Genomic DNA, 18564 nt, shown 5'->3' on the forward strand with positions numbered 1-18564 from the left:
GTCGACGAAACGGTCCTGCAACAAGGTCAAGCTCGAGGGAGACTTGTAACGCACCAACATCGCATGCATACCTACTGTATTTATCATTATTATTAGGATTATTATTAGGATTATTGTGGTTAAAACAGAAGCCAAGGTCGCAGCCCTCATCTGTGGCTCTTGGTTTAATGTCATCCGCCCCTGACAATCTTGCTCGAGCAAGTCAATGATTGACCACCAACACCACCAGAAGAATAATTAAAAAAAAAAAAAAAATGCAAAAACCCTGCATGAGCCCCGGCTGGTCTGATCACCTGATCTCGTAGTTAAACTAGAGCACAGGAGCCATTTAACCTCCTCAGTGATGAGACCAGGCAGACAGTCAGCGACGAGGTTGCCAGTTACGGAAATGTGCAAAACACCGATATCACACACACACACACACACACACACACACACACACACACACACACACACACACACACACACACACACACACACACACACACACACACACACACACACACACACACACACACACACACACACAGGGGGTAACGTGAGGGGGCAACTAGTCTACATTGCATCTGGTCAAACGACGGACTTCCTCCATGCAAGATATCCCCATCTGGTCCAAAACCGCGAGAAGCTCCTGATTGTGGGGGCACAAAATAAATGCCCGACGGTGCGACGTCTACCTGTTAAACTACGCCGTGGATAAACCCCCTGATGGCTCCGTGTATGCTCACTTTCCGAGGCTGTAAGGGAGCACCATGACAGGCTCGACGACGAGCCCTCACAACACCCCGGCTCCCGTCCGCAGCCCCGGAGGAGGCTGTGCTCAGCGGCTTAATCCGCCTGGCATAACTTTATCATCCAGCTGACTAAGTTTATTTAGTAAATATCAGCCGTCGGTGTCGTGCTGTCGTTCATTCATTGCGTTAAACACACCACAGCGTTAAGTTAGCGCCCGTCAAGGTTGGCTCGCTGGTGGAAAAAAAAATGTTCAAAATAGCGACGGCTCGGCCGAACAAAAGCAGGCTTACCTATGCTGTCAAGTTGAGAAACACCTCTGTTTTTCGACGACGGTGTATTAGTAATCCATAGGAGCATTGATGTGAGCAGTACGACTTGGTTTTAACGTCGTCCCTTGGCCCTTTGGTTGGTGTTGACGCGGATGGGTAAAAAGTGGTTTCGCTGCTGTTCGCCTTGTTGAGTAGCTCCTCTAGCCTAGCTCTTTCTGTGAGCCTTCCCCCGCCTCCTGGGAGTGATTGACAGTCGTGTAGTCCCGCCTCTCCTCGAGGAACACTCGCCCATTGGACTGCTCAGTGAGGGGGGCAACGCCTTGGAAGCTTGTGATTGGCTGATCGAGGAGATAAACATCCACGTCAGATGTACGACGTCATCCGCCTGGGTTGGTCTCACAATACGGAGAGAAGAACTACAACCCCGAGAGAAGAACTACAACCCCCAGTTAATGAAAGGGTGTGCGTTCGATTTGTATCACAGACTGCACCGGCAAGACGTATGAGTGTTTCTCCAATATCATTACAGGCCGGAAGCTTTTACCGGGCAATGTGGCAATGAAACTGCAACACACAACGTGCGAGGCACCCCACCTACTCTGCGCGTGCTCTGTAGCGTCACTGAAGCATATATAGGCAGCTCACCACAGCTAGCTCGTTTTGAAAAGTGTCTGTACAATGCGTGGAAATAGCAGTGTTAGCTTAGAGTAGCATCCGGTGACTTGGCCATTAACAAACGGACCTTTAAACAATGTAAAAGTGTGGATTTGATTGTCACATCGCGTGCCTTAGTCGCCCATCGTTGAATTGGAAGTTTTTATTTTGAAAGAAAGAAAGAAAGAAAGAAATGTTCCACTGTGGTTTATCAGTGCGTTTATGTTAGCCTGCTAATGCTAGCTAACTAGCAGTCTGGCTAACAGGAACACAGGACCGGAGTATCAGCAGACTGACAGGCAGCACCAGGTGGGTGGAGTCAACTGGAGGGGTTGTTTTCAACCACCGCTTTGTATGTGTAATTTGGGTCCCTGTGTAAACTAGACTTTATTGATTTTGTTGTTTTAGTTGCCAATTAAAAGGATTCACATTCTCAAAATGATAGGAGAACTTGTCCCTCCTTTAAATGCATCGTTTAACTCTGCAATACATTACATTACATTACATTACAGTCATTTAGCAGACGCTTTTATCCAAAGCGACTTACAGGAAGTGTATTCAACATAGGTATTCAAGAGAACTACTAGTCACCAGAAGTCATAAGTGCATCTCCTTTCTTAAACAAGCATCTAAAAGCATAAACCAGAGCAAAAGTATAGTGCTGTCATGTAAAATATTACATTCATATGTATAAATGCACACATACAAATCTCAAACACAGTATATTTTGTCTATGCTTTCACATCACACCACACTGTGCACATTGCGGTAAATGATTATAAGTTCTGTTAGAAGGTCAAATACTCCGGACAGGGCGTTCTAGTGCCTGGCCGTGCGATGGAATAGAACAGAGACACTTAAAGAAGGAATGTGCCCAGAAAGTCTAAAAGTCTAAACCAAGAGCCGCCTCTCTCATTTTTGGACCTATCATATTCAACTCACAAAACCTATATAACATGATGCGCACTCTGTATAAGCGCCTTTTAGTTGCTGAACTTCTCAGTACTGCTAGGCCCGTGCACGTATAACTGCTGGGCGATATACTCCTGTTATCCTAAAATAAATACCAATTTGTTTTAAGTTGAATCTGGTGTAGAAGTCTCTCTTGTTTTCCACTCAACAGTGCAGAAGCAGATTACTACGAAAACAGTAAGTGCAATAAACTAATACGAATACAATAAGTGCTACAAACTAATACGAATGCAATTTTGGGTTGACTTTCAATATCATAACATTTTGAAGTGCAAGTATGAAATGTATATTATTTAACTGAGGTATGGTTCTGTTTAAAAGTGAAATTGACATATCAAATGGGAAATTACCTAGATTATGATCATTCTAGTTAGGCAATTATTGCAGACAAGATGACAATAAAAGCGTTAATTTAATGTATTGGATTTTCCCTTAACACCAAACAATGCAAAATGTGTAATTATACTGTACACACAGTTACCAGTTGCCAGACTGTATAGCATACTTTAGAACCATTAAACTAGGAACTATCCACAGCTTTTTATAAGTAATGATGACTCAGTAAATAATGTGTGACAAGAGGTCTTCATAATATCATATGGTACTGTCCCATAGTTGAAATAGATTGCAAATTTGCAATATATGGAAACTCGCTTTGCAGTCTGATAATTTGATTATAATCTGAAGCTTCACATCAGCATTTGTTCACAAGCGGCGCTACAGTGAATATTAACTCTATGATCTAGTCGGGGCCTTTTCTGAAATTAAACCTCAACTGCTGTCTCATGCAAAGAATAAATGATTTACATTTCAGTGATTGTGAGGGATTTTTCTGATGATGCTCACTAGCTGTGACAGACAACCCAACGTGTTAGAACTTTTTTTCTTTTTCCACAAACAATGCATTCTTTTTGAAACTTTCTTTGCGTTTACTGTGTCTCAATTATGTGCCTATACGCTGCTTGGTGTGTAGCAGCATTTTGCAGTTATGTCTCTTATGTCATTAACACCAAGATTGCCTTCAAGTCTGACATTGTTCCTGTCATGTCAACACACTCCTTTCTGTAATATTGTCAGTTCAGAGCTAGATTTAAGTTTGGTTTAAGAGTGATTGTGGACTTGCACAAAGCATTTTAACTTTCAGAGCTCAATAATGTCCCGTATTATTATTTAACTTTTTTCTCTTGTTTTTCCTCCAATACAGATTTGTTTAAACCAGAAGAAATGGATGGCAACTCGGAAGATGCCTCTGAGCGAATTCTGCTGGAACCATACAAATATTTGTTGCAACTACCAGGTGAGTCTTTCTCAAGTTTTTCATCGTGTTAATCAATTCTGATACCTCGTGTTATTGGGAGATGCTGCTTAATTTCATGTAAATGTGTATTTTACTTCTGTGGCAAGGTAGTCTTGAACTTAAATGGTATTACATTTCTCCATCGTGATGTAATCAGTCCAGTTATAAACAAGCTGTGCATAGTTGTTTGCATGTTTTAAAATCACTTTTTTTTTGTAATATCTCCTGAGCAAGTGAACACTTGCTGCTGTTTAGGAGGATTTTCTTAATTTTGTTCTTCAGTTTTGATTGGTCACTTTTTGTCATTGAAGGAGCGACTGACCTAACATAAGAGTTTAATTTTGGGTAAATAGGACAAGTCCTAAGGGTCTAAGTTGGGATGTTTTTTTATTTTTCAGTGTCACTGTCATTCAGGCACATAAGATAAGATTCTTTTTAAAGTCTTGCAACAGACATTGTCATTAAAGCAAAATTCCAGTGTTTTAAACATTGGTGTTTTTGTCATAGTTTTGGCAAACATATCTATAGGTTTGCATGAAAGTGTACTCATCCCCATCACCGTTTCGATTGTGGTTGTGAGCACTCAGCTGGAAACGGCGTTCATTGAAAAACAAGCCTTTATAGTACAGGTCGTACTATAAAGCAGGATTTGGGGATAGCGAGGTAACGTTAGGGTTTACTCTGGGTTTTTCAGTTCTACAACGGAGACTTACTGGGGTAGATCCCCATGGTAACAGATGCTGAACACCTAACGTGCTCCTGAGCTGGTTATGTTCCAGATAAAAGATCAATTCGTATAAAAGCACCACCTACAGACCAATCAAAGCTCGGTACGTGGATCGTTGGATAATGTTACACAAATACAAAGAAGTTTAAATCATTATTCAGTACAACAACTGACCAATGCAGTTTATAAATTACAGACTGTGATTGTGTAAATCAACAGATTTAAACTATCCCTGACCATCTAGAGCACGGTAGATCTGACTTAATGACATGTGTGTAATCTGTTAAATGAGTGTGTTGCTGAGAGGTATTCTTATTGCGTGTGTGACACATTACCTTCTTGACTCCTTCTTATTTTTGTAACATTGTAGTTTGTAAAATATGCCGCTCTGCCGACCGCAGACATGTTCATTTTAGTTTGTAGTTTGTGATTGGTCAAAAGCTGCAAACATTTTCCCCCATTATTTGAATGCACTCACAGCCAGGTTGAGATTGGTTGGTTGATAACCAGCTTTGTAGGACTGTTTAACAGGATCGCAATTGTTAGGGATAGTTAAGCCAGTTAACCCAACGATGACCTGGTTATGTTGAACTCTCTCTAGTACAGGGCCCTGGTCTTTGAAAGACAAAACGACTTACTGTGCTTCATTGATACCAGCTAAAGGCCTCTTCATCTTTTCTGGACTTCTCAGTTATTCTAGTCAGGTCACATCCCACTTCAACTGTTGCCAAAAGAGAGTCCTGTGCCCCAAGCCGACCTGCAAATTTAACACAGAATTGACTCTGCAAGTATAGTAAATAAAAAGTTACTCTTCATCTAAACCTTTTAGATAACTGCCTGCAATAGGTGGGATTGAAATATTTTTACAATCTGTTTGAGGCTTGTTGCATCTCATTGTCTCTTGCAGAGCTCTGTCTACAACAGTGAGAATGAGATTAGTGTAAGGTGATTAACTGTAGTTATAATGGCAGCAATTCTGACAATAAAACACTGGTTCTAAAACAATGTAGTTTTCTTTTTGGTTAATTTTGTTCGACTTTTCTGGGACTTGGGTAGCAACCACCAGATGTGTTAATATCGACTTCAACAAATTGTGCATTTTCAAATATCCGTGACATAAGCACTCAATGTAAGTAAGGAAATTAACAAATTCATTTTGAAGGATGCACTTAAGGCCATCATGTTGCTTTTCCTTTTCATACTCTAGTACATATGTCTATGACTATTAAAACGTTTGTTTTTTCGCACTCTTCTCAGGAAAGCAGGTGAGGACAAAACTATCCCAAGCATTTAACCACTGGCTGAATGTTCCAGAGGACAAACTGCAGGTGAGAAATAAGCCATTTCAAGCTTCTTAATATTCAGAGTGGTATGATGTTTATTGTTGTAGACAGGTCCAGGAACGTGAAATGATGCTGTGCTGATTCTGAATAGGCAATTTATTTTGTAATGCAACCAGAGTGTTCTGACGGATGAGTTGTTTCTAACTGAATGTAAATGTAAAGCTTGAATGTAGAGCTTAGAGAATCCATGATATACTACAGGAGGTTGTTAATGCAGTTGAGGATCAGGTGGAATGAAATGAAAAAGACGGGCAATGCAAAAACAGAACAATTACCATTTTCTAAATTTGTTGGAACTGCAGCTTTCCCTTATTGCTGATTTATGAATTGCTGAAGTTGGATCAGAATCCGCTTTATTTGGCCAATTAGCCAAATAAAGCGGGTGAATGATTATGTACAGTCTGTACATCAAAATATGTCTTTATAATGAATATGCAGTTTATAGAATTCATATTGATAGTGACGGATTATATGTATCTTTAAAAAGCAACTTGTGCATTAAAAGCTGTAAAATTGTAATCTATAAGGGCAGCAGTGGCTGTTTTGATGTTAGAGGGTTATTGGCAATGTATGTCTGATGGATGTATTTTGTCTGTGCATATAGATGGTGTATATACACACGTGGACAAAATTGTTGGTACCCTTCCGTTAAAGAAAGAAAAACCCACAATGGTCACTGAAATAACTTGAAACTGACTAAAGTAATAATAAATAAGAAAATATTGAAAATTAACTAACAAAAATCAGACATTGCTTTTGAATTGTGGTTCAACAGAATCATTTTAAAAAACAAACTAATGAAAATGGCCTGGACAAAAATGATGGTACCCCTAGAAAAGATTGAAAATAATTAGACCATAGGGACATGTTAAACTAAGGTGTGTCTTCTAATTAGCATCACAGGTGTCTTCAAACTTGTAATCAGTCAGTCTGCCTGTTTAAAGGGTGAAAAGTAGTCACTGTGCTGTTTGGTATCATGGTTTGTACCACACAGAACATGGACCACAGAAAGCTAAGGAGAGAGTTGTCTCAGGAGATTAGAAAGAAACAAGAACAACTTCCAAAGAGATTAGAGGTGAACTCCAAGGTCAAGGTCCATCAGTGTCAGATCGCACCATCCGTCGCTGTTTGAGCCAAAGTGGACTTCATGGAAGACGACCGAGGAGGAACCACTGTTGAAAGCAAATCATAAAAAAGCGAGACTGGAATTTGACAAAATGCATATTGACAAGCCACGAAGCTTCTGGGAGAATGTCCTTTGGACAGATGAGACAAAACTGGAGCTTTTTGGCAAGTCACATCAGCTCTATGTTCACAGACGCAAAAATGAAGCATACAAATAAAATAACACTGTACCTACTGTGAAACATGGAGGAGGCTCGGTTATGTTCTGGGGCTGCTTTGCTACATCTGGCACAGGGTGTCTTGAATCTGTGCAGGGTACAATGAAATCTCAAGACTATCAAGGCATTCTGGAACGGAATGTGCTGCCCAGTGTCAGAAAGCTTGGTCTCAGTCGCAGGTCATGGGTCCTCCAACAGGATAATGACCCAAAACACACAGCTAAAAACACCCAAGAATGGCTCAGAGCAAATCATTGGACTATTCTGAAGTGGCCTTCTATGAGCCCTGATCTAAATCCTATTGAACATCTGTGGAAGGAGCTGAAACATGCAGTCTGGAGAAGGCACCCTTCAAACCTGAGACAGCTGGAGCAGTTTTCTCACGAGGAGTGGGCCAAAATACCTGTTGGCAGGTGCAGAAGTCTCATTGAGAGTTACAGAAATCGCTTGATTGCAGTGATTGCCTCAAAAGCTTGTGCAACAAAATATTAAGTTAAGGGTACCATCATTTTTGTCCAGGCCATTTTCATTAGTTTGTTTTTTAAAATGATTCTGTTGAACCACAATTCAAAAGCAATGTCTGATTTTCATTAGTTAATTTTCAGTAAATTTTTATTTATTATTACTTTTGTCAGTTTCAAGTTATTTCAGTGACCATTGTGGGTTTTTCTTTCTTTAACGGAAGGGTTCCAACAATTTTGTCCACGTGTGTACTTACATTTAAAGAGTGTGTCTTGAGCAAGGAACTCTTAACAGAATTTGATCGCATGCTTGCAAACATCCAGCACACATGGACCAACACTATCATTGTTATTGGTTTGGTTTCCATCAACTGCTGAGAAAAACATCTGGATCTTAAGCTTGCTCGGTGTTCGACTCTCTTCATAAACTTGTTGCTAAATTTGTCCGTGGTTTGGTGCTGGGAAGGTTGTGTAAATTGGTTTGTTTTTTTGCTACTTGCTGCTGTTGCAAACAAGTTAAACCATACAGTTAAGTGGGACCTACAATTATAGAAAGAGGGCAAAAAGCTCTGTATAACTGCAGGGTTTGGTGGTACACTAATTTTTTGTGGCTTTGTTACTACGGCACTGGTGACCCCATTTGCATTACACGTAGTCAATCGATTAACTGTTTTTGAAAGACGATTGTGAGGTTTGACTGCTTAAATGTACAGTCCATTAGCTTGTTTCCAGACCCCGAGATAGCGGGCCACATCCCACATTTTCTGGAGCCGAGAAATCCGAAAAATGTCTGGTGTTGCTCTGCCTTTTAAGCAATTCGGAGGAACAACTAAGCCCATCACAGGCTTTGTAGTTCATGTAAGTTATAATACCAAGCTTTGTCAGTCGGGCGTCTTATGTTGTTTTCTTTAGTGTTTCAGTCCCGAAAAGCGATACTTGGTTTGGGTATTGGCCAATACTGAGTACCTATCCCATTCCAGTGTTTAATTAATAAGCTGTATACCTCACTTTGTGGAAGTCACTGGGATCATTATTTTGTGTAAGGCAACATCAGGCTTGACTTAAACATTGCTTTCTTAACTTTCTAAAACAAAATTTTTGAAATTTTTACATAAGTACATGGTTGATGTATTGATCTTTATTATCCAAGTCAAACATCGTACACCAGTAAAACTTGGGAAAGAATCAAAAAATAATAATAGTGTGTGTAAAGTGTAAACCTATTTAATTGGTCTAAACTTAAGTGGGTGTATAGCAGTATATACCCAGCAAACATTTTGATGTGTATCAGATGTTTGTTTAGGAGGTTGTTGAGACATTTAGTTTTTCGACCAACGTTGTTTCAACAGCTAATAGACAAGAACGATCCAGGTTGTTTCAAAGTTGTATTGAAGACATTTCGACCTAAATTAAATTTACTTTTTTGGCTCTTTACTTAAATTAAACTTTTTTCTAAGTTCCCATATACCCATGAGGGGCACAAAAATTACACCTTGCAGTTTTCAGTATAACTTTCACTGTTGCTTACAAAGTCGGACATTGACACACTCTCAAAACCCAAAACAATCACAGCTCTTGTGCTCCATGTAGATCATTTAATATTTCTCAAACTGTTGAAAACATTTTTTTACAGTGGTGTAGTGGATTGATTAGATGGACAGACTGTAATGGATTGTGATTGAGCAACGATGAAGTCTTATTTTGATATATTCATAAAGAAACACCAGCTCAAGACAATTGAAAACAACTCATTACATACCATTAAATGCATAGCACCTGGAATGCAACACTAGTACATACTAAGTACACAATACTTAGTCGAAATTGTTTAAAAAACAATGAACGACTATGGAACATTTTGAACCTTGTAAGTTATGCTGACTTTACATAGGTCAACATACCTTGCAGTAAGAACTGCAAGGTATGTTTGTTGTTTACCTTGATAATGATAATTTTGGTGTCTTTAGAGGGAGGCCTGATGGGACAGACTGTCAGTGTTGAAGAGTTGGACACTTTCTTGCTAGACTGGTCAAGTGCTGCTATTTTCAATGGAAAAGAGTTGGCAACACTGGGCTGTTTTTTGGGGTTGGACAACTTTTAAAATCTACCATACTTTTGCTAATTTCTCATCATTACCAAGCCTGCCTTTAACCTAAAACTATTAAACGATTTAAAAATTCAGTAAATAATCTTAGAGCTTGAAATATAATATAATATCATATAGTGACATTCCTTGCAGTTGCCCCACCTGACTTACTGGTTGCGCCACCTGACATTTGCAACTTATTTCAAATTAATCAGGCATCTACTTTGACTCCTGTATTATATTTTGTTCTTTTTAGCAAATCCATACATGTCATTTTTAGATACAATAAAGGGTTATATGATGACATTTTTCAAATTTTACTTTGGTGGGAACGCCTGACGTGGTGTAGTGTACCAGCCAACCTATAAGTTAAAAGTATAATATTTGAGAGAGATCTAAAAACATTTTCACTCAGCCATAAAGGTCATGAAGGTCAGTGGAGATCCTCTTGATGATGCTATATCCTGGAAACTGTTGTGAACTTTAATATTAAAATAAAAGTCCCATATTTACAGTGGGTCAGCCACCCTGACATTTGAAGAGTGCAAATGGCTGGACAAAATATTTTTGAATTATCTCAATTGCTTTGAACTATAGGTACATTTGAAAGATTTAAACAATAAAATCATGCCATTGTATTAATTTTGAATTTATTATCATTTAAAGACAATTTTTAAATAGTGTTTTTAATCTGTTCATTTGCTCGGACGGTTCAGCCGCCTGACATTTTCAAGGTTTGAGATGCCAAAACCTAAAATAATATATATTATTTGAATGTACTGAAAATGTATTCAAACTCAATAGCTTTTATTGAATGAAATGATATGTCATGAATCAATAAAATTATTTAAAAAGGAAATAATGGACAGAAATATTGACGTCATGTCAGAGTTGGTCTCTGACATGACGTCAATATTTCTGTGTCCGAGTCCATTATTTCCTTTTTAAATAATTTTATTGCAAAATGATTTAAAAAATCAGTTTGTGTAAATCTTAACTGCCAAAATGTGTGTGGCCAAATTTACTGAATGCACGTCACTGTATTTTCATTCACATCAGCTGCTATTTGCTGTTTGAGTGCTCATGTTCAGTTTACCAGAGTCACAATAAATTTGCACTTTTAAGTTTGATCGGAAAGAAAACACCAAATTGATGGTAATCACTGCATACAAAATTATATCTGTTGCATTAGCTGTTGTTTCTAATCCAGAGATATCAAGTGAGTATAAGGGGGCTAGTAACCAGTAGATTTTGTTCATTGTATTCTGATATTATTACATGATACAATGCATTTTACACTGTGTTTGGGAAGTGGGATGATGGTTTTACAGTGAGTATAATGGCCTGTCTAGCTTTTGAAGAAAATCTGTATTCAGTTTCATCTTGTTGAATGAAAATGTGTAGGTCATGGTAGCTAATTGTTTTATTGAACAGTATATTTCAGATTCTGGTGGGGTCCATGGTAGTGAGAAGGTAATATTTGGCAGTATGTAGGGATTGTTTGTGTATGTTAAAACATAATCCTTCGTACCCACTGAGACTAGTTCTTTTACAGCTTCATGTGTTCCTGATCACCTCTGAAGCAAAGGATTAACAGACATCTTCCCAGGCAAACTGACTCCTCCACTCATCCATCCATTAAAGTGTTGTTTCAGCACATACTTGGATGCTTCCTGATTAGACATATTGAAGTGCATGTACAGATAGCGGACTGATTGGCATTCCTGTGTTTCCTCAGTCGGATTAATTTCAAATTGGCCATTTAGGATTTATTGGTTTAATTGAGCAGGACCCTTGCCACTGTCTGCTTAGGGAGAGCAGGCCATTGACCTTATCACACTGATAGCATTGCAATTGTAGTGGATGAATACTGGTCCTGTGTCCAGTACCTAAAAGATGGAGACTGTATTTTCTGAATCTACATGCCTTCCGCAGTGCAGAATGCTAAGTGCTAGACCTGTCAGGTCTCATTAGGTTTGTTGCTCAACAGGTTTCCCTTTGTCCTGAATGTTTTATAAACCCTCCCCAAGCAGAGAATCGTAGTTCTTCAGCAGAGCTCAGAGGTCATACATCTTCTTCTGTGGTCATTTCATCTCCCAGTGCACAATAAAAGTCCTCCCACTATGTGATGACCGATTTCAGTTCTCAGTAAAAAAAACTAGACTATGTGCATGCGTGTGACTAATAAAGTTGTCGGTCTCTTCTGAGGAATAATTGAATATCAAAAATCGGTGTTTGCATCACATTTTGCATCAGTCGATATGTATTTAATCACACCCTTCACTCTGCTAGTAAAACAGTGAGCTGTATGACTCCAATAAATGAACACAAATTTTCAAAATGAATAAAAGGAGTGACTGAACATTCATTTTCGATTATTTTGGACTGATATTTTAAATTCAGGAGCACACTCGTCCTTGAGGTTGGAGTGATTCCTTGGAGTTTTGAATTTGACTGATCAGTTTTGTTGAGTTGCAGATAAATTGGCAGTTCATATGCTGCACACTCAAATGCAGATTTTAACCAAATCCAACAATCAAATGCAACCTCAGACAGAATTTCCTTGTTTGGCATATCAAAGAACGTTCTCCCCCTCTGTGTAGCAGCTCTGTAAACTCCTGCTGAACCCATCATGCAGACTGAGAGCACTCCTCTTGTCATCATTAGCACACTGCTGCCAAGAAGTCGCCGCCATGGAAACAACCATGCCTTGGATAGACAGAGGCAGTAGCAGTGCCACGTTGTGTTATTCATTAAACAATTGTTTTTTTTCATATGCGCTTCACTTCAGTGTAGTACAGAACTGTTTGGGAAATTCAGTTGCCTTGCGACCTTTAGCGGACTGACTTCCTTCTGTTATTCCGTGACAATGTGGAAAGGTTAGCTTTTATAATCTGCCCTCTGTCTTTTACCTTGAAAACATGTGTCATTCATGATCATGTCTGCTGCCTCAGGTTTAGAGCTTCTTGTAGTTTTAAAAAAAATTGTTATTTTCACTCTCAGTGAAATCATATTGTCAATAACAGTTTTGCATAAATACATAAAATACCAATAAGTGAAACATTGACAGATAGTAAATTAAATAGAAAAATAAATTATGTTGGAATAATCATTTCTAATAAATAACAAAAGTAACATAAAAGAAACACAAAGATACTTACCAATTGGATTCATAGCAAATACAAATAAATACCTCCATATATCTATCGCTCTTCTAAGGGTTTGGGGGATTGAGAAATTGCTGTTATCACTACATGGGGAAGCCCGTCTGGATAGTTGGAGCTATAAATGCTCCGTTCAGGCCATGAGATCTGCAGTAAGTAATTTGCAGCTCTTCCCTCTATGCCTACTTATTTTACCCCTAATCAGGCAGTTCGTTGGTCTAGAAGGATGTCGGCAATATCTAAGAGCTCAATATTTGTCTTCCAAGAATAGTCTTAGTTTAGAGCATGACCAGGATATGTGCAGATGCTTTCCCATTTGTGCCCCACAATTTCCCCAAACATTTTTTAATGTGTGTTGGGCCCATTTCTGTGGTATTCCAAAATATCTGGCAATAACTTTCCACTTGAATTCCAAACACGGATTTGAGCTAGTTACCAAGTGTGCCTCGGAGCATAACACATTCCAGTCCTGCCTGATATGTCTTGCTGCAGCTCAGCCTCCTATCCTTCTTTAATTTGTAATGAATTATTTGGGTTCATAAGTAAAATAATGATATAAGCAAAATATTACCTTTCTCTAATCATTCCCTACCGGAAATTTATCAAGAATTGTTCTGCCCCTTTGGGATTTACTATTTTGTCCCAGTCTTTTTTGGTTTGTTAAAAATATCTCAATTATAAATACTTTTACTTTTAGGGAGGATAAGTCATTTTCTTAATTGTTCAAGTGGCTTTAGTGTGCTCCTATTGCACAATTGTTGTACATAATTGAGTTCATATTCTGACCATCTTTTGAATCTTAGTGTATCTATTTGGGAGGGTGTAAAGTTTCCAATTGGACCTATGCATGTCAGAGGAGAAATTGATCGAATTGATTGAATAACACACGCTTCACAATGTACATTATGGTACTGTACCTTTTGAAATGAACAGAACATTCTCAGAGGTTTTAATGTGACGGATGCAGAGTGACTCTAATGAAGCTGCCTCCCTGAGAAAATAACCAGGAACTGGATTGTAGGTTAGCATTTCAAATATGAAATGGAGCAACTCATAGCTGCTGGATAGTATAACAATACAAGTTATCCATTTTAAACCAGTCAAATATCTGGACACAACCTGAAATGTTACGCTTATTATTACACAAAGCAGATAAGAAGTTGTGACAACAGTAGATTGTTTTATTGCCTGGATCAGGCTAGACAGTACATTTGTTAAACATTTGTACTGTCTAGCCGCTAGTGCTCTAGCCTGTATACATATATATATATATACACAACAGTATATATATATAATTATTTTTTATTATGAATGTGAATTTGGTGTTCGTTCAGTTGAGGTAACCCACCACTTTTATAAAACACTGCAGGTAAACCTGATATTGTAAATTGGTTAGTAACGGGCTTTATAATCCACATTTGTGAACATTATATTGGGCTTCACCACACAGCATCAAAAACAATACAACTCAATTGAAGAAGACACATAGGGACACTGCATCAACAAACAAGATTAAAAAAACCATAAATCCCAGGTTAAGTTTATACTTTGGGTTCTTGAGCATTTTACAAAAACTGGTAGGACATCTGCCATATTTAGCTATATTTGTTCTTGGTGAATAAAAAAGCATTTTTGCCCCAACAATCCAGTAGGCGTGGTGTGTGATCATGTGGGATGAACATGTCAAAACCTTGGCCAGACTTCAACACTCCTGCCGTCTGACTTAGAGAGGGATGACTGTGGGTGCTAACCACTGCAAGTGTAAACCTGAGTGAGTCAGGTTCATGCTGCACATTACTGATTCAGAGTTATTCCCTCTAACTATATTGGACTCAGTGTACTTGTTTGTTGTGAAGGAGTCCTTGCATCCCTAATGGATCACTGATTGTAGGTTTGGTAAACAAAGTGAGTTTCTGCATCAGTTACCTCTGGTGATAATCAATGACGTCTTGGGGAGCTGTGAAGGCAGTCTGCATTTAAATGGCGGCGTTATAAAGCGACCGCCTGACACTCAAAGTCCACAACTTGGAAAAATGCTGCTGCTTGTGTTTAGGTTGGACAACTGCTGTCGTTATCTGAGGCTTCAAATCTCATCTTGATTGTGCCCTTGTTCCCTTTTTTCCAGACAGGGAATTGTAATTCATAGACACAACTGTTAGCAATGAGCCAGTGAATCCTTGAGTGAGTTTTTGGCAATATTCCATTTTCTCCTTCATGTGTGCATTCATTGTAGCTTTCCCCACAACCCCCCTCTCTTGTAAGTGGTTCACTGAGGTTGCAGGGTGAGCAAGTGTCGGGACCCTGCCGAAGAAAAGGTTGTGTTTGGCGGATAAACTGCTCAACTGGCCCAGCCTTGGCCATCTGCCTGACCCACTGAGCCTCTCTTTGTGCTCCCCAGCCCCACACAAACGGCTTTCATTACCAGGCCACACCACTTGTCTTTTTAAATCAGCGGAGCACTACAGCAGGCTGCACGGCCGGCTCGAGATAGCAGACACCTGATGGCAACCCTTGCTGTTTGTGTCAAACAACAACCTGAAACAAAGCCATTTTTGGATATTGAAAATGGCCTCCCGCTGGTGGACAGAGGACATTAACCATGGCTGTTTACCAATTTGTTCATTGAGGGTCCACTGTATTCAAACTTTGGGAGCTTGTCAATACACTCGTCATATATGGCTAAGGAAAAGTACTCAGGTCCACATCATTCTCTCTTAAGAGGAGGTGAAAGTGTGCTAAGCCCAGTATTGTCGCCTGTAATTTCTTAACTATATGGGAATACATCTCCTCTAAATTCATCAAGACACTGTTGCTCTCTCTTGAGCAAAACATCAGATTTTTAGAGCAGACCAGATCAAATCAACCGCAGTCCTGTCAATCTCTGAATCTGAAACAGCTCCAGTCTAGAGTTTATCTTTGCTGAACTCTCCATTCTCTCCGATTGACTGCCTGCTTTGTTTCAGCAACAACAACTTTGTCTGCTGACACAGACTATCACCAGAGCAGGGCATGCATGAGTGTAGACATGGCACCCTCTGCTGTATACAAGTTGTAATGCATAATTTACTCTGATCTCCCAGAGAACCTGTTACTGTCAGTCTTACTAGTCAAGAGTAGAAAAAGGAAGTTTTATCAGCATAAGCATCATTGTAACCGTTCCTAAAAGTTTGTACAGCACAACATAAAGGCAGGAATGACTATGAAATGGAAAAGCTGATGTGATTGCACAGTGATTCTCAAACAATGCATTGTTACTTTCTGCAAAAGCGTAACGTGTAATGATCCGATTTGTTTTTCACGTTCAGGTGATCATCCAGGTGACTGAGATGCTGCACAACGCCAGCTTGCTCATAGACGACATCGAGGACAGCTCCAAGCTGCGGCGGGGTTTCCCTGTGGCCCACAGCATCTATGGCATCCCCTCTGTTATCAACTCGGCCAACTACGTCTACTTCTTGGGGTTGGAGAAGGTGCTGACCCTGGAGCACCCCGAGGCTGTCCCAGTGTTTACCCGGCAGCTGCTGGAGCTACACCGTGGTCAGGGCCTGGACATCCACTGGAGGGACACCTATACCTGTCCCACTGAGCAGGAGTACCGCAACATGGTGCTGCAGAAAACTGGAGGGCTATTTGGTCTGGCCGTGGGCCTGATGCAGCTCTTCTCAGATTGGAAACAGGACCTGAAACCCCTCCTGGACACACTAGGCCTGTTCTTCCAGATCCGCGACGACTACGCCAACCTGAGCTCTCGTGAATACAGCGAGAACAAGAGCTTCTGTGAGGACCTGACTGAGGGCAAGTTCTCTTTCCCCACCATTCATGCCATATGGTCGCGTCCAGAGAGCACCCAAGTGCAGAACATCCTGAGGCAGCGCACGGAGAACATGGACATCAAACGATACTGCGTGGACTACCTGGAGAAGGTAGGCTCGTTCGCCTACACCCGTCAGACTCTGCGGGACCTGGAGGTAGAGGTCTACCGCCTCATCGGGGAGTTTGGGGGAAACCCTCAACTGGAGAGCCTCGTCAAACACCTTAGCAAAATGTATCGTGAGGCTGAAGCCACAGCAGAGGCCAGTATTGAACCACAGTCCAGCCAAATCCACTGACCTCATGTACCTTTCACTGCTTTATGACTCGCATACTAGCCCTGCACACTCCACTATCACAGAAGCTCTGCTAATACATAGATGCAGGTATATCAATTTCACAAAAGCTCAACACACATACTGGTATGTTACAATCACAAAATAGAGTCCCAATTAATAATTAAACTTGGGCTATTTTGAATTCTGGTAGACAAAGCTTAAAAGCCTTCCTTTTGATCTTCACTGCGGTGCATATAAATGTATTCTTTATATTTGCCACCAAATGAAAATGATTTATCGAGAGCTGAGTGAATGCTGGGTGTTTTTTGTTTTTTTCTGAAGTCCCTGTTTAAAATAAGATGTATCCAGTATATGATGTGTGATTTGGAGATCCTCAGTCAGTAAGCCTCCAGAGTGCCAATCCTGTGGAAAAGACCTCTGCAACTCAATTGTCTACTTGTTATGTAACACGCTGGCATTATATGCAAAGTAGTGCTCATGCTGTTGATGTTCGGCTTTATATTAATACTCTGATGTTTTGGGTTTATTTCAGACTGCGTTTCTGTCTGGTTCAGATTCAACACAGCTTTACACGCATTTTATCAGGGTGAATTAATTATATATATATATGTATATGTGTATGTATATATATATATATATATATATATATGTATATATATATATATATGTGTGTATATATATATATGTATATATGTATGTGTATATATATATATATATATATATATATATATGTATATATATATATATATATGTGTATATATATATATGTATATATATATATATATGTATATATATATATATATATATATATGTGTATATATATATATATATATATATATGTATATATATATATAGTATATATATATATATATGTATATGTGTGAGTATATGTATGTGTGTGAGTATATGCTGTGCTGCAGTTCAGACCTTTTTTCATCTATTGAATAAAAAACCCTTGAATGAAAACCTGTGAACTTGTCTGACTTCTAGGTGAAATTTCACATCTCCTTGTGGCATCAAGACTTGTTTGGTTTTCATTGTTTTGAACAGAACATGCACGATGCTGTGGTGGCGAGCACCGTCGCCTCACAGCGAGAGGGGCCTGGGCTGGACGGGCCTTCTGCGTGGAGACTGTTCTCCCTGCGTCAGCGTGGGTTCTCTCCGGGTTCTCCGGCTTCTCATGCATCTCCAGCTTCTTCCCACACGCTAAGGACCTGCAGCTCCGGTTAATTGAAGACTCTAAATTGACCGTGGATGTGTCTGTGAATGGTTGTCTTGTCTGTATATGTCAGCCCTAGTCGTCCTGACCAGGAGAAGCGGTTAAAGATGATGGATGAACTGGACATATTTGGTGTGAGGGATGAGCAGCACCACCTACTGATCTCTTGGGTGAACTTTTAAATC

At 39.6% G+C, this 18564-nt stretch overlaps 2 protein-coding genes across 3 annotated transcripts in view; one reads left to right on the top strand and one right to left on the bottom strand.

The window, feature by feature from the left end:
- arid4b (AT-rich interaction domain 4B) overlaps window positions 1-1305 on the bottom strand; it is a 37758-nt gene extending 36453 nt beyond the window's left edge. The window contains 1 exon segment of the mRNA XM_054599622.1: window positions 1026-1305. The gene's annotated coding sequence lies outside the window, so the exon portion shown is untranslated.
- A 117-nt stretch (window positions 1306-1422) lies between these two features.
- Window positions 1423-17769, top strand: ggps1 (geranylgeranyl diphosphate synthase 1). Of its 2 annotated transcripts, none has more exons than XM_054599623.1 (4): window positions 1423-1967; window positions 3835-3927; window positions 5912-5982; window positions 16357-17769. In XM_054599623.1, the coding sequence occupies exons 2-4, from the start codon at window positions 3855-3857 to the stop codon at window positions 17158-17160; spliced, it is 948 nt and encodes a 315-aa protein (XP_054455598.1). In that variant the 5' UTR covers window positions 1423-1967; window positions 3835-3854; the 3' UTR covers window positions 17161-17769. The 2 variants fall into 2 exon arrangements, with proteins under 2 accessions (XP_054455598.1, XP_054455600.1); XM_054599625.1 differs by lacking the exon at window positions 1423-1967 and adding an exon at window positions 1990-2807.
- The last annotated feature ends 795 nt before the right edge of the window (window positions 17770-18564 follow it).

The sequence above is a fragment of the Anoplopoma fimbria genome, chromosome 6 (assembly GCF_027596085.1).
Source record: "Anoplopoma fimbria isolate UVic2021 breed Golden Eagle Sablefish chromosome 6, Afim_UVic_2022, whole genome shotgun sequence".
NCBI classification, from domain to species: Eukaryota; Metazoa; Chordata; class Actinopteri; order Perciformes; family Anoplopomatidae; genus Anoplopoma; species Anoplopoma fimbria.

Excerpts from the sequence above, each read along its gene's own strand:
- ggps1 (XM_054599623.1), top strand. The coding sequence starts at position 3,855 with ATGGATGGCAACTCGGAAGATGCCTCTGAGCGAATTCTGCTGGAACCA. Across the intron at positions 3,928-5,911 it reads ATATTTGTTGCAACTACCAG|GAAAGCAGGTGAGGACAAAA; the intron begins GTGAGTCTTTCT and ends CACTCTTCTCAG. Across the intron at positions 5,983-16,356 it reads TTCCAGAGGACAAACTGCAG|GTGATCATCCAGGTGACTGA; the intron begins GTGAGAAATAAG and ends TTTCACGTTCAG.